This window comes from Spizellomyces punctatus (assembly GCF_000182565.1).
Source record: "Spizellomyces punctatus DAOM BR117 chromosome Unknown supercont1.1, whole genome shotgun sequence".
Lineage (NCBI taxonomy): Eukaryota > Fungi > Chytridiomycota > Chytridiomycetes > Spizellomycetales > Spizellomycetaceae > Spizellomyces > Spizellomyces punctatus.
This window is the reverse complement of record NW_015971537.1, coordinates 1,865,118-1,891,490: the sequence shown is the minus strand read 5'-3', so window position 1 is coordinate 1,891,490 and position 26,373 is coordinate 1,865,118. Positions and strand designations below refer to the sequence as shown.

At 47.9% G+C, this 26,373-nt stretch overlaps 13 protein-coding genes across 15 annotated transcripts; 5 read left to right on the top strand and 8 right to left on the bottom strand.

Moving 5' to 3' along the window:
• Positions 1 to 15: 15 nt before the first annotated feature.
• SPPG_00729 (uncharacterized protein) lies at positions 16 to 1,019 on the bottom strand. Its single transcript, XM_016749057.1, has 4 exons — positions 808 to 1,019; positions 454 to 614; positions 343 to 393; positions 16 to 267 (listed from the first exon to the last, which is right to left on the bottom strand). The coding sequence occupies exons 1-4, from the start codon at positions 944 to 946 to the stop codon at positions 244 to 246; spliced, it is 375 nt and encodes a 124-aa protein (XP_016613092.1). The 5' UTR covers positions 947 to 1,019; the 3' UTR covers positions 16 to 243.
• Positions 1,020 to 1,116: 97 nt separating this feature from the next.
• SPPG_00728 (ribonuclease P/MRP protein subunit POP1) lies at positions 1,117 to 4,285 on the top strand. The gene is made up of 7 exons (XM_016749056.1): positions 1,117 to 1,973; positions 2,029 to 2,240; positions 2,300 to 2,445; positions 2,509 to 2,597; positions 2,668 to 2,851; positions 2,910 to 4,030; positions 4,096 to 4,285. Exons 1-7 carry the CDS (start codon positions 1,144 to 1,146, stop codon positions 4,181 to 4,183), a joined length of 2,670 nt encoding a protein of 889 aa, XP_016613091.1. The 5' UTR covers positions 1,117 to 1,143; the 3' UTR covers positions 4,184 to 4,285.
• On the bottom strand, positions 4,159 to 5,243 carry SPPG_00727 (tRNA guanylyltransferase). Its single transcript, XM_016749055.1, has 3 exons — positions 5,179 to 5,243; positions 4,634 to 5,071; positions 4,159 to 4,567 (listed from the first exon to the last, which is right to left on the bottom strand). The coding sequence occupies exons 1-3, from the start codon at positions 5,206 to 5,208 to the stop codon at positions 4,250 to 4,252; spliced, it is 786 nt and encodes a 261-aa protein (XP_016613090.1). The 5' UTR covers positions 5,209 to 5,243; the 3' UTR covers positions 4,159 to 4,249.
• A 121-nt stretch (positions 5,244 to 5,364) lies between these two features.
• Positions 5,365 to 7,175, top strand: SPPG_00726 (the record flags this gene model as incomplete). Of its 2 annotated transcripts, none has more annotated exons than XM_016749053.1 (2): positions 5,365 to 6,590; positions 6,655 to 7,175. In XM_016749053.1, exons 1-2 carry the CDS (start codon positions 5,978 to 5,980, stop codon positions 7,173 to 7,175), a joined length of 1,134 nt encoding a protein of 377 aa, XP_016613088.1. In that variant the 5' UTR covers positions 5,365 to 5,977. The 2 variants fall into 2 exon arrangements, with proteins under 2 accessions (XP_016613088.1, XP_016613089.1); XM_016749054.1 differs by having other exon boundaries at positions 5,365 to 6,593.
• A 487-nt stretch (positions 7,176 to 7,662) lies between these two features.
• Positions 7,663 to 9,021, bottom strand: SPPG_00725 (uncharacterized protein). The gene is made up of 3 exons (XM_016749052.1): positions 8,545 to 9,021; positions 7,943 to 8,476; positions 7,663 to 7,882 (listed from the first exon to the last, which is right to left on the bottom strand). The coding sequence occupies exons 1-3, from the start codon at positions 9,005 to 9,007 to the stop codon at positions 7,809 to 7,811; spliced, it is 1,071 nt and encodes a 356-aa protein (XP_016613087.1). The 5' UTR covers positions 9,008 to 9,021; the 3' UTR covers positions 7,663 to 7,808.
• A 173-nt stretch (positions 9,022 to 9,194) lies between these two features.
• SPPG_00724 (uncharacterized protein) lies at positions 9,195 to 11,076 on the bottom strand. Its single transcript, XM_016749051.1, has 6 exons — positions 10,476 to 11,076; positions 10,228 to 10,414; positions 9,975 to 10,160; positions 9,821 to 9,914; positions 9,581 to 9,765; positions 9,195 to 9,519 (listed from the first exon to the last, which is right to left on the bottom strand). Exons 1-6 carry the CDS (start codon positions 11,045 to 11,047, stop codon positions 9,274 to 9,276), a joined length of 1,470 nt encoding a protein of 489 aa, XP_016613086.1. The 5' UTR covers positions 11,048 to 11,076; the 3' UTR covers positions 9,195 to 9,273.
• A 74-nt stretch (positions 11,077 to 11,150) lies between these two features.
• On the top strand, positions 11,151 to 12,704 carry SPPG_00723 (CCR4-NOT core DEDD family RNase subunit POP2). Its single transcript, XM_016749050.1, has 5 exons — positions 11,151 to 11,549; positions 11,629 to 11,822; positions 11,896 to 12,057; positions 12,120 to 12,297; positions 12,363 to 12,704. Exons 1-5 carry the CDS (start codon positions 11,412 to 11,414, stop codon positions 12,531 to 12,533), a joined length of 843 nt encoding a protein of 280 aa, XP_016613085.1. The 5' UTR covers positions 11,151 to 11,411; the 3' UTR covers positions 12,534 to 12,704.
• On the bottom strand, positions 12,569 to 14,472 carry SPPG_00722 (uncharacterized protein). The gene is made up of 9 exons (XM_016749049.1): positions 14,139 to 14,472; positions 14,061 to 14,074; positions 13,837 to 13,981; positions 13,694 to 13,771; positions 13,461 to 13,617; positions 13,268 to 13,397; positions 13,069 to 13,206; positions 12,933 to 13,003; positions 12,569 to 12,873 (listed from the first exon to the last, which is right to left on the bottom strand). The coding sequence occupies exons 1-9, from the start codon at positions 14,285 to 14,287 to the stop codon at positions 12,658 to 12,660; spliced, it is 1,098 nt and encodes a 365-aa protein (XP_016613084.1). The 5' UTR covers positions 14,288 to 14,472; the 3' UTR covers positions 12,569 to 12,657.
• A 111-nt stretch (positions 14,473 to 14,583) lies between these two features.
• Positions 14,584 to 15,363, top strand: SPPG_00721 (uncharacterized protein). The gene is made up of 4 exons (XM_016749048.1): positions 14,584 to 14,640; positions 14,702 to 14,829; positions 14,890 to 15,042; positions 15,105 to 15,363. The coding sequence occupies exons 1-4, from the start codon at positions 14,610 to 14,612 to the stop codon at positions 15,264 to 15,266; spliced, it is 474 nt and encodes a 157-aa protein (XP_016613083.1). The 5' UTR covers positions 14,584 to 14,609; the 3' UTR covers positions 15,267 to 15,363.
• Positions 15,323 to 16,375, bottom strand: SPPG_08872 (uncharacterized protein). Its single transcript, XM_016757016.1, has 4 exons — positions 16,163 to 16,375; positions 16,014 to 16,094; positions 15,780 to 15,956; positions 15,323 to 15,711 (listed from the first exon to the last, which is right to left on the bottom strand). The coding sequence occupies exons 1-4, from the start codon at positions 16,253 to 16,255 to the stop codon at positions 15,487 to 15,489; spliced, it is 576 nt and encodes a 191-aa protein (XP_016613082.1). The 5' UTR covers positions 16,256 to 16,375; the 3' UTR covers positions 15,323 to 15,486.
• Positions 16,376 to 17,064: 689 nt separating this feature from the next.
• Positions 17,065 to 24,785, bottom strand: SPPG_08871 (the record flags this gene model as incomplete). 2 transcript variants are annotated; one of them, XM_016757014.1, is made up of 18 exons in its annotated part: positions 17,065 to 17,365; positions 17,428 to 17,484; positions 17,555 to 18,018; positions 18,078 to 18,162; positions 18,225 to 20,775; positions 20,835 to 21,685; positions 21,747 to 21,885; positions 21,952 to 22,308; positions 22,378 to 22,568; positions 22,635 to 22,809; positions 22,876 to 22,980; positions 23,044 to 23,112; positions 23,174 to 23,479; positions 23,556 to 23,699; positions 23,755 to 23,972; positions 24,050 to 24,214; positions 24,275 to 24,379; positions 24,440 to 24,785. In XM_016757014.1, the coding sequence occupies 18 exons, from the start codon at positions 24,783 to 24,785 to the stop codon at positions 17,175 to 17,177; spliced, it is 6,519 nt and encodes a 2,172-aa protein (XP_016613081.1). In that variant the 3' UTR covers positions 17,065 to 17,174. The 2 variants fall into 2 exon arrangements, with proteins under 2 accessions (XP_016613081.1, XP_016613080.1); XM_016757015.1 differs by having other exon boundaries at positions 23,044 to 23,109.
• Positions 24,786 to 24,840: 55 nt separating this feature from the next.
• SPPG_08870 (uncharacterized protein) lies at positions 24,841 to 25,370 on the top strand. Its single transcript, XM_016757013.1, has one exon. It carries the CDS (start codon positions 24,859 to 24,861, stop codon positions 25,237 to 25,239), a length of 381 nt encoding a protein of 126 aa, XP_016613079.1. The 5' UTR covers positions 24,841 to 24,858; the 3' UTR covers positions 25,240 to 25,370.
• SPPG_00719 (iron-sulfur cluster assembly accessory protein) lies at positions 25,222 to 26,199 on the bottom strand. Its single transcript, XM_016749047.1, has 2 exons — positions 25,763 to 26,199; positions 25,222 to 25,701 (listed from the first exon to the last, which is right to left on the bottom strand). Exons 1-2 carry the CDS (start codon positions 26,039 to 26,041, stop codon positions 25,393 to 25,395), a joined length of 588 nt encoding a protein of 195 aa, XP_016613078.1. The 5' UTR covers positions 26,042 to 26,199; the 3' UTR covers positions 25,222 to 25,392.
• Between the last annotated feature and the right edge of the window lie 174 nt (positions 26,200 to 26,373).

Here is a 26,373-nt window from a genome sequence, read left to right as displayed (position 1 = left end):
GCGGGCACATCATGCGTCTAAATCAGCGAGCCTCAGTTGCGCAATGTAATTCGTCCAGACAAAACCCATCATAATAAACCGGGATCGACACGCAGTCAGTTATGAAGTCTTTTCTAATCTGTGATAGTATTTTGTTCGGAATAAGGAAGATCTACACCTTGAGCATAGATTCTCCAATCGTTTAAGCCGTCCAGTCCACCGCATAAAACCATTCTATTATTTTGGGCAGCTATTCCTAAGACCCTATTCTTCAGCCGCCTCCGGTTTCTATGTAACGTATGAGATACGAATGCATCACTAGGGCGTTTCAATATAGTTTAAAGAAGGTCGTGAAGAACTTACCGGGTTTGAATTGGGGAAGTAGAACAAGTTATCGTCACCCCACGGGAACGCCTGTCATCACACTCAAAGTCAGAAAGGTGGTAAAATACAGAATATGGACTAATAACGCACGTTTTTCCTCTTCCGCATGTAAGGGAACCCTTCCCATTCATTAGCATGCTCCTTCAGGTGAGCAATGTGCTTGAGCTCGGTGGGACCTGTGTACAGCAAAACCAATGCGAGGGCGGGAACAACGAGGAAGAAGTTGATCTTCTTCCAGGAGGAAACGGCGTCTGTCAAGAAAACAGCAGAGAAACAGACAAATGCCAAGTCAGTCGGGTCCTATATGTTTCTGATGGAAGCTAGCGATTTCCGGCTGAGCACACGGCACAAGGTCCAGACTTTAATAGCACCACTATAGTACTACAAATGCCCAGCTTCCGCTGCACCGTACAGTTTGAACAAGTAAAAAGACGGGCAACTTACGGGCAGCGTGCTTGCGAGCTTCATGGCTTTCCTTGAGCATGACCTTTTCGAGAGGAGGGAACTCGATGCGGGATGGGGTAGTGCTCATCGTACGGCGCTGTGCCATGCGAGCGGCGAAAAGACCGAGACGAGACTGCATTTTTAGTTTCTTGTCCAATTCACGCGAAAGTTGAGGATTTACAATCGGAAGATGCCGTTCGGGTGCTTGGTTGAATAGCTACAAGACGGTGACCAGCCATGAAGAAATGGGTGGTATCACGTGATTGGACAAGCCTCTTACGAAATATCGTTTGCTATGGGAAAGAATCCAGATCACGGACGGAGATCTAAGCGAACATGGGGTCACAAGGTGGTGGGAAAGAGTCACGGAGGAATGGGACAGGCGAGAGGAAAGGGCCTGGAGAAGTTATTGCGGCTGCGGAACAGGGGATCGGGAGCCGTAAGCGTGTTGCAAGTGGGTCGGCAAAAGAACGAAAGAAAGCACGGCAACATATCCACATTCAACAAGAACAAGAGCGGGATACAACAACACCAGAACTTTCTCAGGGTCTCAATAAAGAGACATCTAGTGCGGAAACTAGTACGGCACAATGTAGTGAAACTCCTCTGCGACCAATAAGCGTGGTCGAGTTTGCCGAAGCTCGGGCATTTGAAATCAGCGCACTGCAAAAAGCCTTGGAAAATTCAACTGAGAACGCTGGGGTTCAGCGAGTCTTTCAAACTGTTCCGCGATATATGCGGCGGAGGGCTGCGAGCCATAATGTGAAGCGCCTTCCACAGCGATTGCGAGAAAAGGCGCTGGCGCAAATTGCAAAGGACCCGGGAGGGCCACAAAAGAAGAAGGGGAAACCACCCACCCGTCCAAAGAGGCGCAGAACAAAGTCAGCTACGCAGGACTTTGCTCGGAGACAAATGGGAAAGAGGTGGTTGGAAACACACGTATGGCACGCTAAAAGGATGAAGATGGTGGAACTTTGGGGTTGTAAATTGGCCGAGCATCCGAATGACAAGAGTTCTCGCGCTTCTTTCCGGGCCGCAAAGAACCAATGTCTGGTCCACGACGCTTCTTACTTTCAAGTTATCGAGATCTCGGGACCTGAGCAACTGTTGCAGATCCTGCTGCGAGACATCACTGATCCAACCATTCCATCCATTGGAAGTGCGAGGTAAGCAGTATTCGAACACTTTCTCTGCGATTCAATTCGTTTGAATGGCGTGAAGATACATTGAAGGGAGTCGCCAAGGTATGACATATCTTTACGGTTACCTACAATACCCCAAGTCGGCTATAGCCCCTGCGACGTTTTTATGGAGGCCGCGTAACGGACGGAATGATGAAGGCCGAAGGTTGTGGCTCTGGCTTCATCCGGCCGTGTATGAACATGTACACGACCTTTTGCTGCAAGTGGCCAAAGAGTGCCAGATAATTGAACGTAGGCTTGAATGACGTAGCTGGGTTATTACATGCATGCTTACCTTCTATCCGCCGCAGAGGTGACCATTTGTTCACTTTACGACGAGCTTGTTCGATTTGAGTTGACCGGACCCAGGACCCACGCTGTTTTGCACCACATCATGAAAGTGTCTGAGGACTCCGTGTCCACAGATGGGACAACAACAAACATGGCAGCTCGACAGGTGTGTTACAATTTCCGTAAATCTACGCGCATAAAAGCAGTCTTGTTCTGAATGCGGTCACAGCTATGGGCGAAGCTTGCACTGTTACGCTCCTCTGCATCACTGCCTCCAGGGGTCGCGATCGGCTTGACTATCCACGACCCTCGTCTGAGGTATGGACTAAAAACCATATATGCATTGGGTATCATTATGATGGTTTGTTAATGTGTGGAACTTGAAAAGCTTTCCACCGAAGATGCCGCCTCGGAATGGCAGGATCTCACCTGAAGTTGAGGCCGATATTAACACTTGTCTCATGGCATGGCCCGAGGGTGTAGCGGACTCATCGATATGGGATCCTGCGATCAGAAAAGCTAGCCTTATCGGGAAAGCAACGGAGAGTGATTTGAACGCGAGAAGGGCGCAGGTATAACATTGTTCGTCAAGGGTCCCCTATTGGAGCTGTCAACTGATAGCATCATCAGGCGCTTATTCCAGGAACAGCACTCCAGCCTCTACCACATGACGTGCACGTGCCGATCCTTCTCCTCCAGCGTAACTATCTTATACAGGAAGCCGGGAGTAAAGTTCAGAAAGAAGTTCGAGAACTCGTAGCCGGATGGGATCTTGTACTTCCCAAGGGATGGGCTATGGATGTTTGGAAGAGCCTCGTTTTCGCCGGTGTACGCGTTGCAGGTCTCCGCGACCGGCATTCATTTCATTTCGAGGCTGGTTTGCCCTGCTTCCCGTATGATTTTCCGGAGACCGCAGCGTACGAGGCTTGGGCAGACAGGGTGCGGCATGAAGAGGAAGAAGCGTGGAAGCGCACTCCCCAAGGGAAGAAACCGAATTACAAAGCTCATGGAGTAAAGTCGCCTTTCGAACCACCTTTCTGGGACTTGGTTGGTTTAGAGCCGGCCAGTCCGCAAGCGATTGATGACGAGGTAGTACCTGTGGGTGTGTGCACCGAAGTTGATGGTGTGACAAATTCAAAAGGCGAAGAGAAACAATCCAACGATATGATGGACGTTGAAGAACCGAATTCGGGTCGCGATCAACATAGCAGAGACAGCAGTACTGCTTCAGAGACTAACAAAGCCTGTGCCCAGAGGTTCTCCGGTATCTGTTCTCGACCATATGGCCGATACCACGTCATCAACAGTCCGCGCTTGATTAGCTACTTAAGAACTGCTCTGAGTTCAGCTTCAGTCGAGGCTTTACCCCAACTATTGATGGAGGAGGTAGTACGACTAATCCGCCACCGATATGAAATCCCCAACAAACTCGTCAACCTAACTCTTGATACCATGGAACACATGCTGGTTCGAGTCCGCATAACCATGTTACGAAGAGGAACGCCGGGCGAACGCGGTATCATTTACTCCGCAACGGAAAAAGAATATGAATTTTGGAAACATGCTGTGGAGAAAAATAGTGATGATTGTAGTGTCAACGAAGAACAAAAACTCTTGGATGTGATACCACCACCTTCAGCTATCGTGGGCTATATCACAACCGGACGATTCTCCTTTGCGCAAGGACATGGACAAGCTCTGGGTTGTTGCAAATTGTCTGGACTACATCGCATTGTACAGGAATGCGAATCGTAAGTGTCAGCGGTAGTCACATTATTCGCTGGAACTGCACTCTAAATTTCAATGTTTTGGCCAGCGCCGGTAGAGAGCACACGCACTTTGTCCTGGTCCGTGGGATTACTGGACGTTTGTGCCTACCTGCCATTTTCAATCTAATCTCTTAGACACAATCGAGATGTCGACCATGCCACATGTACATATACTATATACAAACTATCTGCTACTATCAATCATATTGATAAAATCTGTGGATTCTCCTGCCAAAACTTGTCTCCTATGATATCGCCATGTTCTACTACGACTAGGTTCTTGGTTCTCTTGACTTCCGAAGTACCATCTCGTGTCGACGCCGCCACTTCACTTAGTCGGCGGAAAAGAGTCGAGCCCTTGCGAAAAATTTCTGGGAGCTTGTTATAGTTGATCCCATACTGAGTGAAAAGAAGCTCATTTTTAGCTGCGGAATCCGTATCCTTCAGGATGGCTTGAGCTTCTCTTTCTGTTCGTGGATTGCTTGTATCTTGAACCAAGGACCAGAACGCAGTATTGTACTAAGGAAAGACCTTCCGTTAGTGACTTTCCGTTTTACGAGCATTCGCGACATTAAGTGCACACACCAAGTTGTTGATATGACAATCCGCTTGCCTCCAGCTCATATAATCTCTCAAATTCTGATCCGTTGGATAACATACCGCGCGGGCGTCAAAGGATGGTGGATACTTGAGCTCCAGATCCGCAAAAAATCGTTTCCAATGAAAGATAAAATTGGAAGTAAATAAACTGCACAAGGTGCTCGTGATCTTTGCCTCTCGACGCTTATACAAGTTTGTGGATCGGCGAAACACAAAGCTGAATTCGTCTGATTGACCATAGGCGAGAACAATGTCCTGCATTTCTTGCATGCAGCGCTGGGCCGCATAGTTCATGAGTTGTAAGGAGCGAATGTCGTTTGGCTTTGCAAAATCGTGTTCTGAGGTAAACCGGTGAAAGCTGTGACCGTCGACTCGGACAACAAGCCAGGTATTTGGGAGGAGGGTAATGTTTTGTTCAAACAACTAGAGGTTACATAACTACCATATTAGATTCTGTTTGCCGTCTGCTGGATAGCGCCTTCTCGCGGTGTAGCATACCGGGATGAATGTGACGACCGCAGAGCACCGACCTTGACATATTCATACTTGCTACAAGCCATGGTTGATGGGGGGAACCAGTGGTGATAATGTAGAGTTCATGAACGACTCGCTGATGAGGGACAGCAAGTGTGCAGATAAACTGGTGACCCCACGTGATAACACGTGAACTAATCTAGTCTAGTCAATAGCTCCATTGGCATCTACCACAGCCTGCATGCGTCTAGGCATAGATTCAACTAGTTTAAACAGATATTCTGGAGATATACCCATTCTTCTTGCACCATCGCCTTTAATTGTTCTACATTATGAGGATTCTGTCTATATACCCGTCTTTTCAAGATTGACCATAGATTCTCGATGGAATCAAGATCAGGAGATTGCTGGCCATTTGAGAAGGTGGATGTTATTCTGCTGAAACCACTGGCGTGAAAGATGTGATGTATGAATGGGTGCGTTATCTTGTTGGAAGAAAAAGACACCTGGAATGCGGTAAAAAGGTAACATATACCCGTTTAAATGTTGAATATATGCTTCTGAATCGATTCCACATTGAGAATTATCAATCTTTTCGATATTGGCTAATACACCCTTTATTCCACCGAAAAAGCATCCCCAGAACATGACACTTTGCCGTCCACTTCTGCGCGTTCTTCGGATGCATTGTCTATGCAGTCTTTCACCTCGGCTTATTTCATATTATCAGCCGGCTTTCAGTAGGTCAGAAAGCCAACAGGAAGCCCTGGAGGGGGGAGGCAAGCAAACGAGCGACCCCCCACTAGGGCAAAACGCGCTCTTTCTGACGTAATCCTCCGCTACTTGGATCAGCTAATGGGACTGGCAATCAATAAAGCTTTCTTTTTTGCTATAAGCGCCATGTCTTTTCAATCTCTGGTCTTATCCGAGGATGAGTTAGGCGAATATGCCAACCGCTTCAACCGTGACAGCAAGCGAGTCCTTGCAGAGATCGCCAGTAACGTACAACAAAGGGTATATCAGGAACTCATGAATGCCCCGGACCCCGACCTTGATCCTGCCTTCCGTCTTGCACGACTCCAGGGACAGCACAATTGGACGTTTCCAACAGGAAACCCACACCACTACGTCATTCATCGTGAATGGATCAATCCTCATAACATGTATACCTGTCGATGCGGCGTGACTTTCTCGATGAACTGTTCCTATGGCGGCATGTTAGATCAACAACATGCGCAGATGAGTAAACACATAACTACCATGACTAATTTGACTGATTGGTCCCTGCTTCCCGACTATATCTTATGGGGGGTACGGAATTGGTATGGTGAATGTGGATTCAAGAAGGATTATACGGCAGAAAAGTATCTGAAAATGATGGGCACCATGCACGCACAAAGGATCTTGCTGAGACGTAGAGTTCAGGAATTGGAACAAATCGTAGGGCGGCTACAGCAGGAGACAGCAGGTAGTAGTGCCCGATGTAATCATGGTCCCTGCTGAACAGCTGAGATGCTCACACTAGGCACCAGCCAGAACAAGTGACGGGGAGATTCCCATCTCCAACACACAACTCGATCTCCCATCGACACAAGTAGATAAGATCAAACGAGAACTTTACGACTACTTGGACTCGCTCGGCAAGCAATATGAGGACAAGGAAGAAGCTCTGAAGATGGCAAAACGCGATCAGGAAGAAGCATTCAAGGATGCCATGGGCAATCTTCAGCTGTTGGAAACGACCCTCGAAGCAAATAAAAACCCGGTATCCTTGAATGTTGGTGGTATCCACTACACGGTGGCGCGATCTACTCTAGCACCATCCCACGAGCCAGAGTCCATGCTGGCATCCATGTTTAGCGATCGGTGGACCGCAAAGTCGCATGCCGATGGAACGGTATTTATTGACGCCGATGGACAGATATTTGCCAAGATATTGTTCTGGCTAAGAAGACGGAGTGTCCCAGAGGGTTTATCTGCGGGAGAAAAGGATATGCTTAAGAAGGAGGCCGAATACTTTGGCATGGTGAACTTGCTAGCCGCGATGAAATGATGCATGAGTGAATCTGTCACGTGTGGTCATGTGGGGTCCCAGTTTATCTGCACATGCTGCGACATGCTGTACCCTCCTAAATGGAGATCGTTAACGAATTTCGCCCCCCCCCCCCCCCCCATCCGTCGAGAATTTGGGGCAGGACGGAACTTTGCAGGACCATTATCACGCTGTACGAGAGCCCCACGCAAGAGTCTTACAAGAAGCTTACCCCTTATAACCCTGTCCGATAGTATTCGCTTCTCTCTTTCTGTCCCATATTGGTAGTTCGTCCATCCCGATGGTGTTGGCCCGAACATGTTACAGCAAGGGAAACTGTTTCAATGATGCAATAATTTTCCTTCGCAGCTAATGCAGCACCATGATACTCTGCATGTGCGCTGTTTGTCCAGTCAGAAAAAAATAGGTGCTATACTTGGGCAGTGGACGTATTCGCCAAATGCATTGGTGATGTATCAAGGATATGCAGCCATCTTTGACCAATGTTCCAGGGACTTGTCTGTGACATCTCTCCCGCTGCCGAAGGCTTATATCGCGAATGGACCATAAGCCATGTCCATCAAGTTGCATTGCTTAATGGCCTATGGCGTCTATGTTCTATGGGGATCAGATGGCCACAAGACAGTCTATTCTTTATAATTCATTTCCTACTGTGACCCAAAAGTCCCTTAGGTTATTTTTTCGTCCAAATATCTCAAGATACTTTCCTAGAATTCAATTGGTCTCAGTATTGATAATGTGAAGGTTGTGTTGCGAGATTGAATTACCATTTGGTACTAGCTCTTCAATCATCTCATACAACTCCTCGGGCTTTTGGCTTTGTCCTCGTCTCTCCGAAAAGATCACATCGCTTGCTATACCATGTCGACACCCGGGTGGGTCATTGCCCTTCCTCCCCACCAGACAGGTTTCCTTGGCATGTTGTAAGTAATAGCCATGACCTTTTGCCATCCGCCTATTGACAGTCTGCTTCACCCAAGTTATATCATCCACGTATTTGTATCCCCAACGTTCCATCAACTCGAATGCCTTGACGTATTTGTTGTTGATCACCCAGATAAAGATGAACCCGTTCTTCTGCAGTTTCTGGATAGGAAGCTCTTCAATGCAGGCATCTGGAAGCTGCTGGTATGCAATCGCTACACCTCGGGTCGGAGCATGAGAAGCCAGCTGCCATGGCGGATCCATGAGAATGACATCGAACTGGCAGGCATCTGCTAATCGGTCCCATTCAAAGGTCATGACATTTGCTTTGATTGGAACACACCATTCAGGAGCGTCAAAGTTGGAATAATCAATTTCTGTAGAAATATGTTATATCATGGGTTGTATCAACTTGACCGCTAGAAAATGTATATCAGAAACTCACCCTCTTCCTCGGCTTGATCACCGACCGCGTTACTCTTCTCCCCTCCTCTCAATACTTTAATTTCTTCCATAAGTATATCAATCTGGAGCTGAAGATGCTCTTCTCGCTTCAACAGCTCCTCCAGTGACGATTCCGGCCCAATCTTGGCGGCATCCTCTTTCCCGTCAGCGCTAGCCGTACCAGATGCTGACGACCCGGTGGAAACAACTGAGGAGGCACGAACTATTTCTGGACGAGATAGTCTTGAAGTGGACTTTAAAGATTTTGATTTTGTCCGTGATTTGGATACAGATGTTTTGGACACGATTTTAGAGACTCGTTGTGAACGTTTACCAGGTCGACTAGGAGCGAAATCCCCATCGCCGTCCGACTCTACAATATTCAATACTTCAGAATCACTAGTCAACACATCGACATCTGATGATATGGCCATTGGTCCTCTTGAAGGCGGCATCTTGCTCATGTAAAGTGTAAAGTATTTCCAAAGTATCCGTCTTTGGTCCGCTCGTCCGAATGTCCGAGTTTAGCACACGTGACTCTGTCCGAATACCACTACAGTACGTTCATGACGCGGACGGGCTGGGTCTGTGTGTCCTGCACATCCCCAAGCTTTATCATTGCTTCGAACTCAGAAATGGAAAATGCTCATAGTGGCACGGAGGTTATAGCCAATTGATGGAACGTTTTTGTGGTCATAATGATAATTATATGTGTTCGGCGCCCAGTCTACTATCTCTTTACATATCGGAGGGTGTGCATGAGCCACAGTGCAATCGACAATAACGTCAACGATCCGCTCTGGTGGGCCGCCGCTAGGGGGACCGGCACGAGGTAGAGAAGGGTAGTAATCCCTAACGTCACTTGCACACCCGCCATTGCAAGGAGAGCGTTGACAGCCAAACGTGCATTTCGCGGAAGCTTGACTCGACGCGAATATAGCCAAAGAGCTCCAACTGAACTTGCTGTCGTCATGGCCTAAGCGGGATGAAACTGTAAGGGACCTGTCACTGCTCTTTCCACAAGTAGTAAGAATTACCAGCACGCGGTGATTGAACTGAACAGCAGAGGGGTTCTCCAACAGATCCTTCCAAAAGGGTCCTGGGTTAGGATTCCGCTCCGTTCGTGTCGACATCGCCCACATATCGGATGGCACGTATCCTTCACCCATTTTAGGAAACTCGTTGTAAATTAATCCGGCGTCCAAACCTGCCACGAAAGCCCCTACGCCAATCATGTTAGTCAGCTGTCTAAACCAGATGTCAGATAGTTTACATACCTGACATGGCGGTTAGGAAAACCAGTCCTGCCGTGCCGATTGCGTACCTCCGGAACTTTATTACATCCGCATGTTTTAATATCAAGCGCAGGTTCTGGGGGACGAATCATTAGGATATAGTCTGTTAGCATACAGAAAGGAACCTACACCGTACCTCAATCGCCTTTGCCTTATTCGCCCTCAGGATATCGAGACCAGTTACAAGCATGATAGAGTAAATCGTAAAAGCGGACCCGAGATGAGCGGCTAACCAGTAGTGACTGACACGCGGGACGGCGTGCGCTTTCTCCATTATCTCATCCGATAAGCCACTTTTGACCATGTACCAACCCAAGAGACCCTTTGCATAGAGTAATCTAGGTAAGTGTTACGAAGGTAATGAGCTTGAGACGGGTTCCCTGCCCTACCTGACCACCAATCAAAGCAGCCACTAGAAGGGAACGATTGCGGATTATCTTGGACATATGGCCTTTATACGCGAAATACGCTCCAGGGATAATAAATGAAAGACCAATAAAGCGCCCGACCATTCGGTGAGCCCACTCCATGTAAAATATCGACTTAAATTCGGGCAGCGTCATATGATGATTCAACCTGTCATGGGAATGGATAGGTGAGACGCGCCAACCGAGGTAACTTGGTTCGCCATACTCACAACTTATATTCTGGGAACTGCTTGTATTTTTCAAACTCTTCTTCCCATTCCTGCTGTGATCTTGGTGGTTTCATCCCTTTGATCAGGTTCCATTCTACGATGGACAGCCCACTCTCAGTGAGCCGGGTTAGGCCACCGATGGCCACAATACCAAAAACAAGAGACCCAGAGAAGAGGTACCACCATCCAACGATGGGCTTGCTTGGTGCCTCTTCCTGATGATCTTGTCGATGTTGCTCAGTATGTTCCGTTTGCAATTCCTTCCCTTGCACAGGCGATGCATCGGCGAGAATAGGCGATGCTACAGTCGATGAATGCTGAGCGCGTACACCGGAAGATATGCGCAGTGCGTTCGGATGTAGAGATGTGGGTAAGCGTTCAAACATGTTGAAAGGATCGCTACCAATTCTAGGAAATGTATTCGAGCATTGCCAACGCAAGCCGGCCCGAGCCAAAAGGCCACTCTTTGCATTAACACACAAAGTAGAGGATCGCGCTCCTTCTGCGAGAGCCTTCGCAAAGAAACGGCCGCTCCTGGTCCTCCCGGCTATAGTTCTATAAAGTCCATTCATGTTTTGGGGGTAGTGGTAGGACGTTGCTCTCGACGAGGTAGGTCGGAAAGAGTTGATTGACTCTAAATTGTGCTGAATGAGTCACCATTGATTTGTTGCCATGGGAATGGCCACGTGAGGCGGGATCCCCGCTCAGGCTCAACGCTGGTGCTTGTTCCTGCTCATAGCCAGACCACAATCACTTGCCGACTTCACAACCCGATAACATCAGGATATTCCCAGGACAAACTTGATAGAAACTTGTGCTGCTCCTCTGTCTCTCCATTTGTCAGTGCTACATATACCCAACGATTTCTCCTGGCAGAGTGCATCACTGCTTTTAAGCTACGTATAGGAAACGGACGACTGAAGATCTTCGTAGCAAATGCAGAACGGGACTGGGAATCCCATGGGACAGGATGGTCAAGGGCAGTCATGGGTGAGGGAGGTGTGGGATTCGAATCTAGAGGATGAAATGGCTGTTTTGCGCGACTTAGTAGAAAGGTATCCCTACCTATCTATGGTATGCTGCGTCAAAGCGAGATGATGTACAAGTTGTGTGTTCGATGTCGATTACCTTGCTTATTGGCCCACTATGCTAGGATACGGAATTCCCTGGCGTAGTTGCTCGACCAATTGGCAACTTCCGGACATCAGCCGACTATCACTACCAAACCCTCCGATGTAACGTCGACCTTTTGAAGATAATCCAACTTGGCATAACTTTTGCGGATGAAGAAGGAAATCACCCACCCGGCGTGTGCACCTGGCAATTCAACTTCAAGTTCAATCTGAGGTGAGCTTATAACATCGGAACTTACATGAGAGGGTAGCGATTGACCGCTATTTTACTGTATGACGGTATACAGCGACGACATGTATGCTCAGGATTCGATTGACCTTTTGACTAAATCAGGAATTGATTTCAAAAAAAATGAAGAATATGGAATTGATGTGGAGCATTTTGGCGAGCTGCTAATTAGTTCCGGATTTGTGCTACTGGATGACGTAAAATGGGTCTCTTTCCACAGGTTTGTGGTTACTACGTGTGGTTTAACATTGGAATACCACTTCATAGCAATTTCGATTGTAGTGGATATGATTTCGGCTACCTGCTGAAAATCCTGACCTGCCAGCCGCTACCGGCAGAAGAATCGGATTTTTTTGACCTTCTGAGGATTTATTTCCCTTGTATATATGATATCAAATATCTCATGAAGAGCTGTAAGAATCTGAAAGGAGGACTGCAGGATGTTGCTGACGATCTTCAGGTGAGCTCCGGATCGTCTGAGGCCGGAGCAGCATAAGCACTAAATCAAATATTGTGGTTTTACAGATTGCAAGAGTGGGGCCACAACACCAAGCGGGAAGCGATAGTCTTTTAACCTCAAAGACGTTTTTCAAGATGCGGCAAACATTCTTTGATGATAGAATTGATGATAGCAAATTTCTTGGATATCTGTATGGCTTGTCGTCGTCATTCCCTAACAAAGATGGTCACCCGTGATGTTGTTCATAATAATTGTGGATACGGATAACGCAGGGAAGGATACACTCCAATATATAGTCGAGTGCAAAGAATTCTATTTAAATTGATGTAAAATAACAATACGGCCAGCCATCCCTTAGTCTCATGAATAAGTTGGGTTGGTAAATATAGACACCACTAGTTCGTAGCAGAAAAATAGTATCGCAGCATTTGGCACAACTCGCATCAAGTGTGCAGCCATCCCCCCATATAGTGCACCTAATCCCTCTTCCATATAAATCAGTTTCGCGCTTTGCACGAGCCCCTTGTACTTGACGATTCCGTTTTCTGGCGTCTGCCGTAGCCGTGTTCGCAGGACCTTAAGGTATGCGCTGCGTAAGTGGGAGCAGGCTTACCTGCACTGAAGTGGGTACATACCTCATGTGGATAAGTGATGATAGCGGCTCCAAGTTTGGCAATTGCGGCTGCAGCAAAGGTGTCGAACCAATCTGTTCCCGCCAATCTGTTAACTCTCTGGCATCCTAAATAAAAGTCACTTCATGCGATATCTGACCTGATGGTGTTTTCGCCAGGAAGGTCGTCTGTCGCTCAGATGCTGGCATCGCCTGTAATCTTTCCAGTCTACGCTTCTCCACCCAATGCTTTTTAAGGTACTCATATGTAACAAATTGCAAAGTCGATTCCGTCAATCCTGAATCATGTAATGGGATGTGAGTCTGCTGTAAACCATATGCCAGACGTTCAAACCCTACCAAGGAAACTTGCCGAGAGGCCTTTGTAGAGCCCTCGGATACCCTCTTCTCGAAGAACTAGATATAGGCAATGGAAGCTATTTCTGTACTTTGCCGCGGCCTTCAATTGAGGGTTCTCAGATTGCAGTTGCTGCAACAGATGGATTAGCATTCCCGTTTTACATCCTAGTGAACATGAAGTGCCTCCACCAACCATCCGCGTTTTGATCAGCCATATTGGATTGGTACACGTAGCGGTAGCAATACCGGCACTTGCGGCGGAAAGCATGTGCACAATTGGCGTCTCTTTCCCGTGGTTCATGGTTGTGAACGCATGCTTGCCTTGACTATATACAGCAAAGTAGATAGCTCTAATGGCACATCAGAACCACCATCAATACTACGATCTGTCGACAGGGAAGACTCAGAGCTAAGGACCAAGCATACCTGGCTGGTACAACACCAATCAAATTCGGCCCGAGCCCTTTCCATAGTGCACGAATACCCTCCTGTCGTCGAATCATGCTATGTACGCAACGAGACTTCGTGAATCGAAGGGCATCTGACAATGACATCAACATCGAGCATACCCTAGTAGCGTCACCACACCCTTCGTATGCACCCAGATCGCTCTTAGAGGATTACGCAAACTAACGGTAGGTTCAGTCGAGCGGTAGAGGGAGGATTGCAACCGGGTTTTGACGACTTCAAGAGGACATGTTATCGCTGCTCCCACTACGATGGAGATACGGCGAATCCCATGTTCAATGGTGAGTGTTTCGTGACAGACATTAGAATTTCTTCTTTTGCATACCAGTTCCACCAATGCTGAGTAAGGGAGTAATTTGCTTCAGCCAAACAGCTTTTGCGTAGTAACTCGCCATGAACTTACCCTCCCGCAGCGAAGTGCACTAATACGGACGGTTTTGCTGTATCTCGAACAGCTGGTGAATCTCTACTATCGGAAATTGGCCTCATTGCAGTGGGAAGTATAGGGGTGGTTGTAGATAGGGATCTGGGGGTTATGTCCGAGCTTGACATTGGCGCGGTTTGTACCTGGGGATAGATTCGACTGGTGATGTTTGTACGGTACTCAGCAGTAGCCGTATACTATTAGCTGCTTCCGACCAATGGCAAACTTTTGGCTCCTTTGTAGAAGATGCTGAACCGCAGAAACTTGGTCGAAAAACACGGTAGATCCCACTAATACCCGTCAAACTTTTTTTGGTGGTCAGCGTAAACAGATGTTGACACTTTCATTCGGCATGAGTCACAGCCAAGCTGCCATGGCAACTACGACAAGATCTAGCAGAGGACCTCTCAAAGTCGTAAACTCTTTGCGTAGCTTTAACAAACCGGAACTATGGAAGTATTGGAACTTCGAGCCGCCCATCGTAAGTCTGGCTATCTTTATTTGTTTACTCCGTATAACTAAACGCCCTTGCGCCGGACCAGTCAGCAATTTTGAGGTTCTTACGTTCCTTTCCGAACTGGATGTTCAAAAACTTGAAGAACCACCAGCCTTTGGCGGAATAGGAGACTCTGACAAATCTTTGATGGATTTGCACACTATTGAACAAGAGGTTGTGTCTCAGATATGTAGATATGCTGGAACCCGCAAGCTTAAATAGCTGTGTATCCAGGTTATCAAGTATCTGAAGAGCACACCTTGCGTTGCCCAAAGCAGCACTCAAGTGCAACAATTTAAGGAAGCCCTTCAACGGTACGACATTACCAAAGCTGAGAAACTCATGCTATTGAATATTAGACCCAGAAGCATTGCAGAGTTGAATCCAGTAGGTTGCACCTGATGTCGAGTGAATGCCAAACTTGATTGACTGAGGCTTATTACTTAAAGTTAATTGAGGACATCGACGACCGTCTCAGCCAAGATCAGCAAGAAGACCTTGTAGGTCTTATACAGCAACTGCTGCCGTATGAAGAGCCTCTGTTGGATGCTGCAGATGAGGGAGAGGCTACCCCCGCAGACCCGATGGACACAGAGAACGCGACCGCCTAGGCGTTTGCGGGATCATCGTGCGTCAAGAGATGTCGTTCTCTGTGTATCTATCTGTATATAGCAGTATTATAATTTATTTACGTATCGAGGCACCAGACCCATTGTGGCAAGTACTGCCCTACAATCCTTATTTACAGAAGCAAAACAAGCCCACCATATCGCCAATATACACAAAATCTACTCTCCCCAAAATTCAAATTCCACAGGAATGCGTATCGCATCAGTCGTCGTCATCTGGCACTCTAACCTTCTTTTTCCGTTGTGCAGCTGTTGGTGTCTCCATTTCCCCACCCATAGACGACTTTCTTTTTTTCAACGACGATTTCTTGAATTTATCTATTCGACCTGACGCCGGTGTTGGCGTCGTTCGATAGGATGCGGACGCATGGGTATCCCCTTCTTCCGTAGTATCTTCCCTACTGGCTCGTTCTTTCATCTCCAATGCCTTGAAGAGTGGGACACTCTCAAGTCAGGACCGAATATGCTTATCTCCATGAAAAATCCGCTACTTACCTTTGGATATGTCACGCTACTCCTTGAAAACAACCTATCTTCTTCTACCAGCTTCTGCCTCTTCTTGGTACTTGAACTATTCAAGTAGCCATCAAAGCCTCTAATAATGTTTCCATATTGGCTCGTGTCCTCCAGATACGACCCTTCAAAGAGATATATTTTCCTCTCCAAGTCCATCTAATTCTAACGTGAGTTTCGTGTCAACCAAACAAATGTCGAAGATGTCCAACGTACGAGAGCTTTGTCCACAGCCTTTTTTCGACTTAATAGTTCGGAAAGTTCCCGTTCGGCTTCCTGGAGCATCTGCGGTGTAACCTTCATAGAGTAACATTGAATTTTTGGTCGTTGTGCACATTCATGAATATCCCGCATGCTCCACAAACCTTGCTCAAATCGGGATCGTTACTTTCTGTCGCAGAACCACTGGCGTGTGTATTGGATGTATTGGCCTGCGCTTGGTCCTCCGAGGCTGCCATGAAGAAGTCCTCGTACTTCCAGTGTGGGTAGTTTCCGGGTTCCGTAAGAGCCTGGAGGGAGTGTCGTTTGGATGAAGTTTTACGTTCGGTGCAGTCGCTTCAGCGGATTTTGTTATGCCCGTAGCCACATTTATTGAAAGTCAGTTGAGGCTCCCCTCATCGAAGACCACGTGACCCTGACACGATCCCAAATATCCCTCAACGAGATGGTCAGGTCTCGAGCAACATGGCAGCACGTCGAGAATCGTCACTGTTTTCAACGGCGGCCCCAGATATCAAAGAAAACGTCACTAAGGGTAAATACTGCACTAGTATGCACTTTAAACGAGACTTTCATTTTTGGCTTTTCGCATTGCAGCAACAACAGACATCTCGACCTTTGTCGTTTCGCTACTCAACGAATCTTCACTTGGCTTGTATCGCATCCAGGAACACGTCCAAAAGAAAGTCCCGCTCATCGTGCAGCAAAAGGTGGTTCTTTTGGCGTACAGTTCTTTCCCGTCAGTTTGCCGCGGAGCGTAAAGTCCTTACAGTCCTGTGGTCAAATATAGCATGATATGAGAGCGCTCACTGAACAGACGGTGCAGGCACGGTCTGCTCTTTCAGAAGCCCACGATATAACGCAACGCATGGGGAGGATAGATTCGTTTTCAAAGTGTTCAGAATATGTAAATCGGATAGCGCAGGTAGGCGCCACCTCTGCTTCACGCCATCCGGATAGGAGATCGCCCCGTAGAGCTTGAAGGCCGTGGCTGCTTGTCTTTGCGCTGTGTTATCCATTCTATCAACGGCGTTGGCTAAATACCCAATGAGTGCATATATGAACTGCCATTTCATTATACATGTCAACCTCCTTAATCCAAAGATCTACAATTTCCAAAAAGCAATATACACGTACAATATGACAACCTTGCCGAGTTCACTTTTGTTCTTTAGCTTTTGCACCCCTGCCTCTTACACCCCGTCCCCTTGCTCCAGTAGCTGGTGACCCGCCCCTAAATCTAGCGGCTCGACGAACCCCTCGGCCGCGACCTCTTGTTGGGGTTGTTGGAGTCTCTGTTGCGGCATTGACATCCTGACCATTTGTACCAGGGGTGCTCGTCGGGGTTTCTAGGCGCTAATGTTTAGAGCATATCGACATTGATCTAAATAAGACATATCTCAAATCTCACCGGTTACAAGTCCCACTGCTGGTGTGGTTCGGAGAAGTTTTCTTGGTCCGCCTTCAACTATTCATACAGTAATAGAAACGGCTTCATTAGCATGCTCTCGTCTCTCTCTGCTCGATAATTGACGTACTTGGTTGCGCAGAGCCAGATCTGGGAGCGACACTACTAGTAGACGTCGCTATAGCTGCGGCCGCAACTTCCATCTGCGCAGCCTGCAGCTTCCTCTTGAGGAGCGCCATCCTGTAAGCTGGATCTTCCGGGTTTGGTATACTGGTGCTGGCTGCGGTTGTTATGGTGGCTGTCACAGTTCCTGCGGCTGGAGGCGGTTGAGCGGGGATAAATTCTGGCGCAGCAACATTTAATTCAGTTGCTGGGATCGAGGTCGTTGGCACTGGGACAGTCTCCACCGTCGTAGGCAATTCCACGGGGGTGACAGTTCCGGTCGATTCCACCAAACCCGAATCAGATATCGAAGGAGACTGTGTCTCTGCAGTTATCGTTGCGTCCCCATTATTGGGCTCTTCGCGCTCTCCAGTAGTTACCGAAGGTACCACTTCGGGTTCTTCTTCAACAATCCCAGTCGCCTGCTCAATTCTGTAGCACCCAGTGTCAATAGAACGTCGGGATTATTGACTATTAGAGGTTGAACTCACTCTTCAGTTCCTGCAGCCGCTATCTCATCGGTGACGTCCTCTACCTGAGGACCTTCCGTTTCTATCACCTCACCTTCGGTGACACCTAGTGGTGAGGAGTCAGACGGCGGTCGTACGCCTAACATCATCTAAAGAAGCGTAACCTACCGGTCATCTCCTCTTCCTCGTGTAATACTTCTTCACCTTCCGGTTCTTCCACATTCACACCTTCCTGAATCTCTCCCTCTTCGTCACCAACTATCAAATTTCCAGCTTCCTCCGTCGTTACATCCTCCAGTATCTCTTCAGCGTCGTCAACAGCTACGTTCAACTTTGTTTCGACGGCAATTTCTGCTCCGGTCTCCTCCGTGACAATCTCCTCCACTATGGATGTCTGTGCTGGTGTTGACGCGCCCGGGAGATGTGTAATGGCTTCCGCAGCCTCTGGTGGAATTGCTTCCTTGATGATCGAAACTGTGACGGGTGGAGTTATCTCCACATTGGGACGGCTTTCTGGGGTAAGATCCTGTACGCTGTTGTCAGGACTCATTGCGGTATCTAATACTTCCTCAGTAGTAGCGATCATTTCCTGTTTTAGCGCCTCCCCAGTCATAGCGGATGCCGTCCCCATCTCCACCGGCTCGCTTGTTACTTCCGGGATGACAGCTGCTTCTATTGATTGCGTCTCAATAACCTCAACTCGGGCCTTCTTTGCTGCCGGAATATCATCTCCGCTACTACCGATTGGCTCCTTCACAAGCGGCGTGCCCGCCTCAACGAGAGCTGGTGCTACGACCCCTTCCTCCCCTTGCGTTTGTGGCTCCACGACATTCTCGTCCTCTTCCTCCCTCTGCCTCTTGCCTCCTATTTGATTTCCTTCAAGAACTTGGGGAGGCGCAGTGCCTGCGGTGGCGCTTGCCAAGCCTTCCTCTAGGCCCTTAATCTTCTCGTTCAATGTGCCGACCCGCCTCTTTTCCGATGCAAGTTGGCTCTCTAGTAACTGTTTTCTCAACTTCAAGGCTTCCATCTCTCCAGTATTCTTGCTTTTCCATTCGTCCAAAGCTGCCGCCACGCGTCGATCGCTCTCGGATTGAATCTGAGCTAATTGCTGCTCAAGCTGTTGAACGCGTTCAGGAACAGCGTCATTCTTCGTCAAGCTACTGTCCTTTAGCTGGGCCACCTCCTGTTGTAGAACCGTTAATTGCTGCTGCAAAGTAGCATTTTCTTGCTTCACGGTCTTCAACTCGTCCTTCAAACTGTTGTTCCTCTCCTTGAACTTGGCAAGAGTAGAGTTTGCCTGTTGGATAATATCAGAACGCCTCTTATCCATTTCCGCCTTCATAGCCAAGAATTGTTCATTCTTCTCAGGATTCGCTAATTGCTCCTTCAAAGACGCAATCTCCTTGTCCTTCTCTGCCATCTGTGCCTCCTTCCCAGACCATTCATTTAGCTTAGTCGTCATTTCCAAAAGCTGCTTGCTACGAACGTCAAGGGCCTCCTTTTGCTTGCGCGCAATTTCCAGGAAGCGCTTGTTCTTGTCCTCCAGCTCTTTCACCTTGGCAGCGAACTGCTCCTTTTGCGTTTCACACTGGTTCTTCGTCTCCGTTAACTCATCCTTCTCTTTTGTGAGCTTCTCCACATCTTGCTTCAATGTGTCGTAGTCATGAGGGTCGATACGTTGGTATTTGCGTAGAATCTGATCAACGCGGTCCTTCCAGCGCTTGTTGTCCTCCGTCAGGGAAGCATTCTCATCTTTCCGTACTTCCACTTCGGCCTGTAATGTAACAACTTGTTCCCGCAGGGGCTCAAGCTCCTTCACGCTCTCCTTTAACTTCTCCTCTAGATCCTTGACTTTCTTTGCACTCTGTTCCACTTGATCGCGCAATGTAACGTTCGATTCCCGCAGCAGATTCGCTTGTTCAATCTTATCCATTAGCTCCTTGTGTCGTCTATCGTCTTGTAATGCATCTTGACTCCTCCGGCGCTCCTCGTCCAACCGAGCTCGTGTTTCGTCGAGTGTACTCTGCAGATGCTGTAGCTCCATCTTAAACCGGTTGTTTTCAGATGTGGCGATATCGAGTTTTGTCCGCAAGATATCCCTTTCATTCCGCGCGTATTTTACCAACTCGCGTAGCTCGCGAATTATTCGTTCGGCATCGTCCGTCTGTCCTTGACCGCCTTCCATGACCGAATCGGACACCTTTTGACCTTCCTGCATTCGCTCGAATTGAGAATGTAGTAGTTCATTTTGCGCTTGTAGATCTTCCATTCGGCGACGAGCTTCTTCAATCTGCTCCTCCAGTTGCTTCTTTGTGTCGTCCCAAGATTTACTGGCTGTCTGTAGTTCGGACTCAGCCAACGTGGAACGCTGTTGAGCCTCTCCCAAGTCCGCTTTCACTTTCTCAAATTGAGCTTTCAGCTGCTGGACAGCCTGTAGTGCGCTGGAGTGTGCGACCACTTCCCGCTCATAACTTTCCTTCGCCTGCTGAGCGATACGTGCGTGACGTTTCACATCCTCTTGCATTTCTTCTTGCGATTTGATGGCTGCTTCTTCGGTCTTCTTTATTGTTTCAATTTGTGCTTCCAATGTGCGGATTCTCTGTTCAAATTCGTGGCGCTGGGCTTCAGTTTTCTCTCGAGATTCGATAAGCTCCCGATCAGTGTTTTTCATCTGCTCAAGGATTTCATTCCGTGCATTGTCCACGTCCCTCAAACGCTCCTGCAGTACAGAATAAGAAGTCAGCACTGACGATGTCACCACGCGGATTGACTGCATACCTCCAGCTCTCCGATCTCCTTCTCTTTCGCTGCTTTGTATGTGTCATACGTCTCATTGAACTCTAATAGCTGTTGTTCAGAAGCATTCGCTAGTTCCTTGAGGTTCGCCTCCCGTTCTTTTGACATTTGCACATCCTCTTGCAAGCGCATGATCTGCCGTCGAGCATCAGCGAGCTCTTTCTCCAAATCTCTGACACGTTTCTCTGCCGTTTCGGGCGTACTCTCACCACCTTCGCGGCCCTCGTAGCTTAATAGTTTCGCTTCAGCTAGAGTTAGACGGTCCGTGATCTCCGCTAGTCGTTGCGCAAGGTTCTCTTCTTTATTTCTTGAAAGCATCAACTCCCCCTTGACTTTTTCACATTCAGCAGTCAATCGCTCCACCTTGGATTGGGTTCCCCTGACTTCTGTGTCCTTTCTGGCAAGAATTGCGCGATTCTCTTCCGATGCATCTTGAAGTTGCTTGCGCACTAGCGCCAATTCCCTTTCGGCTGCGTCCAACTTATCCTCTAACCGCTTTCTCTCCGTCCTCCAGTTATCCTCACGATCCTCCAGTTGTCTTTGCACCGCTCTCGCTCGCTCATTTGCCAGGTTCCGCTCAGTAAGTAGATCTTGGCTTTCTCGCACCGCCCGATCCTTGCTGGCTTCCCAGACCTCTCGCTCAATCTTCAATTGTTGTATCTGACTTGATAATTGCTCCGCTCGAAGTCTTTCGCTCATCAAACCGTTTGTCAACTCCTGGGTTTTAGCATCCTGCTGCGTCGCTGCATTTGCCATGTTCGCGAGTCGCTCCCGCAGCTGTGAAATCTCACGTGACTGCATGTCTGCATTGGTAGCAAGGAGCTGATATCTTTCTAAGATATGCAGGCGAAATCAGCAACCAAATCTACCTTATAAGCAACGTAGCGGAAGTACCATTTTGGAAGTTTATCTGATGATTCAACTTCGCAACTTGAATCGCCAAGTCTGATCTTTCCTGTCGCAATTTATCCACCTGATTAGATAACTCCTTTGTACTTGTTCCACTCTCCTTTATCAAGTTATCGTGATCGCGCTGCATTGTGGCATATGTGAGCTAAAAGAACTGTGCGCGCAAGTTGCAAACGTGTCGAAGATTTACCTGCAGTTCTCTGTATAATCTTTCATACTCCGATTCAGCTAACATCCCATCAGATCTTGAATTCCCGAGCGGCGTTTCTGGTCGCCCCGCAGAGCTCTTAGCGGGTGACACTTGGATTCCGTTGGCCTTTCCTTCCAACACAGCACGGAGGTCGTTGCGCTGTTTTACAACGTATCGAAGCTGACGCGCCATTTTTTCCGCATTCTCCTCAAGTTCCTGGATTCTGGTACGGGCTTGTTCAATTTCCGTAGTCACGAATTCTGACCTTTGCTGCTCAAGCTTCTGCTGGCATTCCTCGAATTGTCGTGCCAAGCTTCGAGCAAGTCTGCGCAAATCCACGTTTTGCTGAACAAGGCCCTATTCATATTTGTGAATATGGACTATATTCCGCTGTGCCTACGACAAGGGAACAGCAGTAATTCCTACCTCCAGACTCGTCACCTCCACCAAACGTTGGCTGATCAATGCATCTGTAGGGGCCTCATCTACTTCTTCCCCTGCTCCAAAGCGAGCAGTAAGCTCTTGCAGATATCGCTCGGTATCTTCCCAGGTTCCGGATTTCGTTTGCTGGAGTTGGATACAGAAGATGCGCACTTGACGTGAAAGATCGCGGACGTCTACAGAAACAAGAAAACTTTCAATGCCCCTGGAGGTTCATAATAAAGGCGCTGGCGGATCCTGACCCTGCTCCATCATCTTGAGCTCCTCCGCTTGTTTCGCCCTCTCGGCTTCCGCTTGGACACATCTCGCGACGGCAGTTTTCTTGTCTTCCAATGCGCGGCTCAAATCAGTGAAGAGCTTGTCGTATCGCACTTGCAGCTGTCGTGATTCCTTTTCAAGATCTTGTACATAAGGGCTCTGCACATTTTTACGCATTAGTCTCCACGCAAATCACGGCTAGTTGGAAACCTGATTAGATCTTACAAGGTGCTCAAGGCGTTCATATGCTTCAGCAAAGCGTTCTCGAGTGATCTCCAGCTCGCGTTCAATCTCAAGGCGCTGCTGTTTCTCCTCTTCGTATGAGGCATACTTGAGACCCCATGCAAAGTGTCAATACCGGAATCACATTCACACTTTCTCATATTGCCGTACCAGTGTTGTGTAGGTCATGCCTCGCAGCATTAGCCTTGAGCCTTGCGAGGACCTTCCAAAATTTGCCTGCTGAGATGGAGTTCCTTAATTTCAACGTTACATCAACCTATACTCCGGATCTGAAACCCACCTCGTCTGTTGACGTGCGCGTATCATCCGCTTCCTTCGCTTGGTGGCGGAGTCTATCGGTCTCCTCATACAATCTGTCGAACTGCTCCCTCCAATGACTGCTCTCTCCTTCTAATTGACGAATCTTTTCTTCCAACTCGTCTTTAGTAGTCTCCCAGTCCTCCTGGGCTTCAGTCAGAGTCTTCTGCATCTCTTGCATGTGGCTTTGTCCCTCTTTAATATTGTTTTCGTAGAGCTCATTCAGCCGTTTCTGTGCATCCATCTCTTTTTTGAATTGCTGCTCATTCATTACAAGCCGAGTTTCGCTCTAGGTTTGAGTGACGGTCAGCTGAGTAGGACTGTTTTTGGATGAGATGCACCGGCATATTTTCTTAAGTATTCACCTCATTGAGCTTTTGCAGCAGTTCTTGCACCTTCTGCTCTAAACCTTCAGCCCGTTGTTGCAATACACGATTCTTGCTCTCTAAACTACTTTTCTCTTCAATTGCATTGTCCAATTGTGATTGCGCCTCAGAAATTTGAGCGGTCTGAATACAAAGAGTGAGATATTGGCCACTAAATGAGAAGGCATTTAAATCCAACCTTTTCCAGTCGATAACTAAGGAATTCTTCCGATTTCTGTTTGAGTTCGGCATTTAGCCATTCACTTGTCTTGCGTGCTTGAGTGATTTCCTGGTCCTTCCCAGAGAGAAGTAGTTTATCCTTCATTGTTTCACTCTCTAATTCCGTAATCCTATTGTTTGCCGCACGCAATTCTAGCCGTAGGGCTTGGGTCTGTTCTTGCAATCCTTCTGACTGCTCTAGTAAAGGAAAAGGCACAGCCATATTGGAATGATGAGAGGTATATATTCACACCATCCTACAACTGAGACCGTACCGGTTAACCGATCGATTTCTTGCTGCCGCTTCGATACGATCATGACTAGATCCCGCTTCTCGGCTTCAAGTGTTTCGACCCGAACACTGAGGTTTAAGTCTTGGGTTGTTCGAAGTTGCTCATCTCTTGTAGTCAGTTCCATCTGCAACTGAACAACCACGCGCTCTGCCGTGGGAGATTCCCTGTAAGCTATGGACGATCCGATATAATCAAATGGGAACGTACCCTTTTCCTCAGTGATCTGCTTCTCCTTAGCCAATTCCTGCCTCACCGCTGCCAACTCACTGACGAATTGCCGGTTTTTGGTGTCCGCCCAGTGCACGCGATGCTCTATTCCAAAATATTAGGAATTGATCGCCAACCATAAAGATGGAGCTGTTTGAATCTTACCAAAGTTGGCTTCCGCAACTGTCAAGGCCTCCTCCAATTGTTTCACTTGCAATCGCAAGCTCTCCATGGTCTCTGCGTCCGCAACTTGCGAGGTTGCAGATGCCTCTTCTTCGTCGATGGTGCTTGTGGAATCCTCTGTGTCCACATTCTGCCCATGGTCAGACTCAGACATCACCCCCTCTTCCCCAACTGTTGGAGTATCAGGGTCCTCCATAGCTCTCAACAGCGACGTAGAGTTTCGTGCATGTGCTGGCTCAAGGCGAACCAGATTGCCATAAAGCCTGCTATAAGTCAGAGGGCTTGGTAAGATCATCCATGTCGAGTCGAATGGGATCCAATCACCCATGAGTCCCGTGATCAACGCTTCCAAGGGCAGACTCGACGACGACTTCGGGCTCAAATCGTCATCACCAGTGTAAATGTTGGCGCTCAGTTCCAATCATCGCGCTATAACAATGTCCTTCATATCAGTCACTTCAAAATCCCTTGCAAGCATGACGGTCTGCCGTACTTTTCTCCGCTCCCTAACATCTGCGTCGTCCCCAGCATCCCCGACCAAAAGGCAAATCATATCTCTATATCGGGATCTCATTCGTTCCTCTAGAGTATTTGCTTCCCATAACTACCGTGACTACATTCACCGGCGCGCTCAAGATGCTTTCCGTAAAAATGCCACTGAGACTGATCCAAAGAGGATTCAGGCGCTTTACGAAAGAGGGAAGAGGGATTTGGAGGTTGCTCGGAGACAGGGATGGTTGAACGCACAGTTTAGGGCTGATAAGTCAGTCGTTGACAGATAGATAAATTGTATAGAAATTGCATATTGTCAATCAGTACGTACAGCATTAAATAATTCTTTCGAACATCATTGTATAGAAGAGATACTGATGCCTTTCAGATGTTCCTGTTCAAAAAATCTGCCACATTCAAGCGAACGCACATATTCTGCCTCGCTATACCATAAAGCTTTCCCCACATCCACACATCTCTTTTACGTTAGGATTGTTGAACACAAACGTCGAATGCAATACGTCGTCCACATAGTCCATTTCACTCCCGATTAGCGAGAATAACGCCTTCGAATCCACAACGACTTTCACACCATCTTGCTCAACAATTTCATCAAACCTTCCTGGAGACGAGATGTATTCGAGGTTGTATGATAGGCCAGAACACCCCTTCTTCTTTGTTCCGACTTTAAGGTATTGTGGCCGGGAAGGATCCCCCAGCATAACGCGAAGACGCTCAACGGCCCGCGGAGTCTGCGGAGTCATTAACGATTAGCGGTCAAAAGATGCAAGAGCGGATCAATCACAAACATACCAAGGTTAAAGCTGCTTTCTTGGCAGCAAATCGCCCGGATGTCCCTGTTTTCTTCACTGGTGCACCTATTGCACCAGGTGCAGGAGTAGGTGTAGCCTGTTGCGCGGCTGTGGCCATGTTGCGCGGTTGTGGTTGTGGTGGTTGTACTTGTTGTCCTGGCTGTTGCCGAGAATGGATGCACCGCCCAAATCTCCGCGGCGGGACAACGTGTGTCAAAGAGAGTGACGGGAGACGGACAAGGCGAACAGTTAGACAGCGGCTCGTCAACGCAGTCATCATGAATGAATGGTGGTACGGTTTGAAGGTGATTGAAGAGGATGCGAGTCACAGTCTATATGAATAACTTGTCCGTTCAAAGATAACCAGGGTATGAGTTTCGTATGCAATCTGCAAGTGTGATGAGAATACGTTTAAATTCTAAACTTAACGAGATCTCGCTAAAACCAACACTGTTGCTGCAAGTCATACTCAAATCTTCCGAATTATCACGTGCAATGACAAACGTTGCTGACGTAAGCGGAAACGCCCGCTGTTCCAACAATCATTTCAAAACCAAGTGCCATGGCTTAATATAGTAACATCCTTTAAGGATATCGGAGGTACTTTGGGGA

Coding starts and splice junctions, on each gene's coding strand:
- SPPG_00721 (XM_016749048.1), top strand. CDS start 14,610: ATGGAAGTATTGGAACTTCGAGCCGCCCATC. Junction 14,830..14,889: donor TGCACACTATTGAACAAGAG/GTTGTGTCTCAG, acceptor CTGTGTATCCAG/GTTATCAAGTATCTGAAGAG. Junction 15,043..15,104: donor GCATTGCAGAGTTGAATCCA/GTAGGTTGCACC, acceptor TATTACTTAAAG/TTAATTGAGGACATCGACGA.
- SPPG_00729 (XM_016749057.1), bottom strand. CDS start 946: ATGCAGTCTCGTCTCGGTCTTTTCGCCGCTCGCATGGCACAGCGCCGT. Junction 615..807: donor AGCTCGCAAGCACGCTGCCC/GTAAGTTGCCCG, acceptor TTTTCTTGACAG/ACGCCGTTTCCTCCTGGAAG. Junction 268..342: donor ACTTCCCCAATTCAAACCCG/GTAAGTTCTTCA, acceptor TACGTTACATAG/AAACCGGAGGCGGCTGAAGA.
- SPPG_00724 (XM_016749051.1), bottom strand. CDS start 11,047: ATGAATGGACTTTATAGAACTATAGCCGGGAGGACCAGGAGCGGCCGT. Junction 9,915..9,974: donor ATAAGGCAAAGGCGATTGAG/GTACGGTGTAGG, acceptor TTCGTCCCCCAG/AACCTGCGCTTGATATTAAA. Junction 9,766..9,820: donor TTTCCTAACCGCCATGTCAG/GTATGTAAACTA, acceptor TGATTGGCGTAG/GGGCTTTCGTGGCAGGTTTG.
- SPPG_00725 (XM_016749052.1), bottom strand. CDS start 9,007: ATGAGCAAGATGCCGCCTTCAAGAGGACCAATGGCCATATCATCAGAT. Junction 8,477..8,544: donor TGATCAAGCCGAGGAAGAGG/GTGAGTTTCTGA, acceptor ATATTTCTACAG/AAATTGATTATTCCAACTTT. Junction 7,883..7,942: donor TGAAGAGCTAGTACCAAATG/GTAATTCAATCT, acceptor ATTGAATTCTAG/GAAAGTATCTTGAGATATTT.
- SPPG_00723 (XM_016749050.1), top strand. CDS start 11,412: ATGCAGAACGGGACTGGGAATCCCATGGGACAGGATGGTCAAGGGCAG. Junction 12,058..12,119: donor AAATGGGTCTCTTTCCACAG/GTTTGTGGTTAC, acceptor TTTCGATTGTAG/TGGATATGATTTCGGCTACC. Junction 12,298..12,362: donor ATGTTGCTGACGATCTTCAG/GTGAGCTCCGGA, acceptor GTGGTTTTACAG/ATTGCAAGAGTGGGGCCACA.
- SPPG_08872 (XM_016757016.1), bottom strand. CDS start 16,255: ATGGCAGCCTCGGAGGACCAAGCGCAGGCCAATACATCCAATACACAC. Junction 16,095..16,162: donor ACGATCCCGATTTGAGCAAG/GTTTGTGGAGCA, acceptor TACTCTATGAAG/GTTACACCGCAGATGCTCCA. Junction 15,957..16,013: donor AGGCTGTGGACAAAGCTCTC/GTACGTTGGACA, acceptor CGTTAGAATTAG/ATGGACTTGGAGAGGAAAAT.
- SPPG_00727 (XM_016749055.1), bottom strand. CDS start 5,208: ATGGCTTGTAGCAAGTATGAATATGTCAAG. Junction 5,072..5,178: donor GCAAGTATGAATATGTCAAG/GTCGGTGCTCTG, acceptor TGTAACCTCTAG/TTGTTTGAACAAAACATTAC. Junction 4,568..4,633: donor ATTGTCATATCAACAACTTG/GTGTGTGCACTT, acceptor GTCTTTCCTTAG/TACAATACTGCGTTCTGGTC.
- SPPG_00719 (XM_016749047.1), bottom strand. CDS start 26,041: ATGATGACTGCGTTGACGAGCCGCTGTCTAACTGTTCGCCTTGTCCGT. Junction 25,702..25,762: donor AGAAAGCAGCTTTAACCTTG/GTATGTTTGTGA, acceptor ATGACTCCGCAG/ACTCCGCGGGCCGTTGAGCG.
- SPPG_00722 (XM_016749049.1), bottom strand. CDS start 14,287: ATGTCAAGCTCGGACATAACCCCCAGATCCCTATCTACAACCACCCCT. Junction 13,398..13,460: donor GGCTGATCAAAACGCGGATG/GTTGGTGGAGGC, acceptor CATCTGTTGCAG/CAACTGCAATCTGAGAACCC. Junction 13,004..13,068: donor CCTGGCGAAAACACCATCAG/GTCAGATATCGC, acceptor TGGCGGGAACAG/ATTGGTTCGACACCTTTGCT.
- SPPG_00728 (XM_016749056.1), top strand. CDS start 1,144: ATGGGGTCACAAGGTGGTGGGAAAGAGTCACGGAGGAATGGGACAGGC. Junction 1,974..2,028: donor CCATCCATTGGAAGTGCGAG/GTAAGCAGTATT, acceptor AATGGCGTGAAG/ATACATTGAAGGGAGTCGCC. Junction 2,852..2,909: donor TGAACGCGAGAAGGGCGCAG/GTATAACATTGT, acceptor TAGCATCATCAG/GCGCTTATTCCAGGAACAGC.
- SPPG_08870 (XM_016757013.1), top strand. CDS start 24,859: ATGTTGGCGCTCAGTTCCAATCATCGCGCTATAACAATGTCCTTCATA.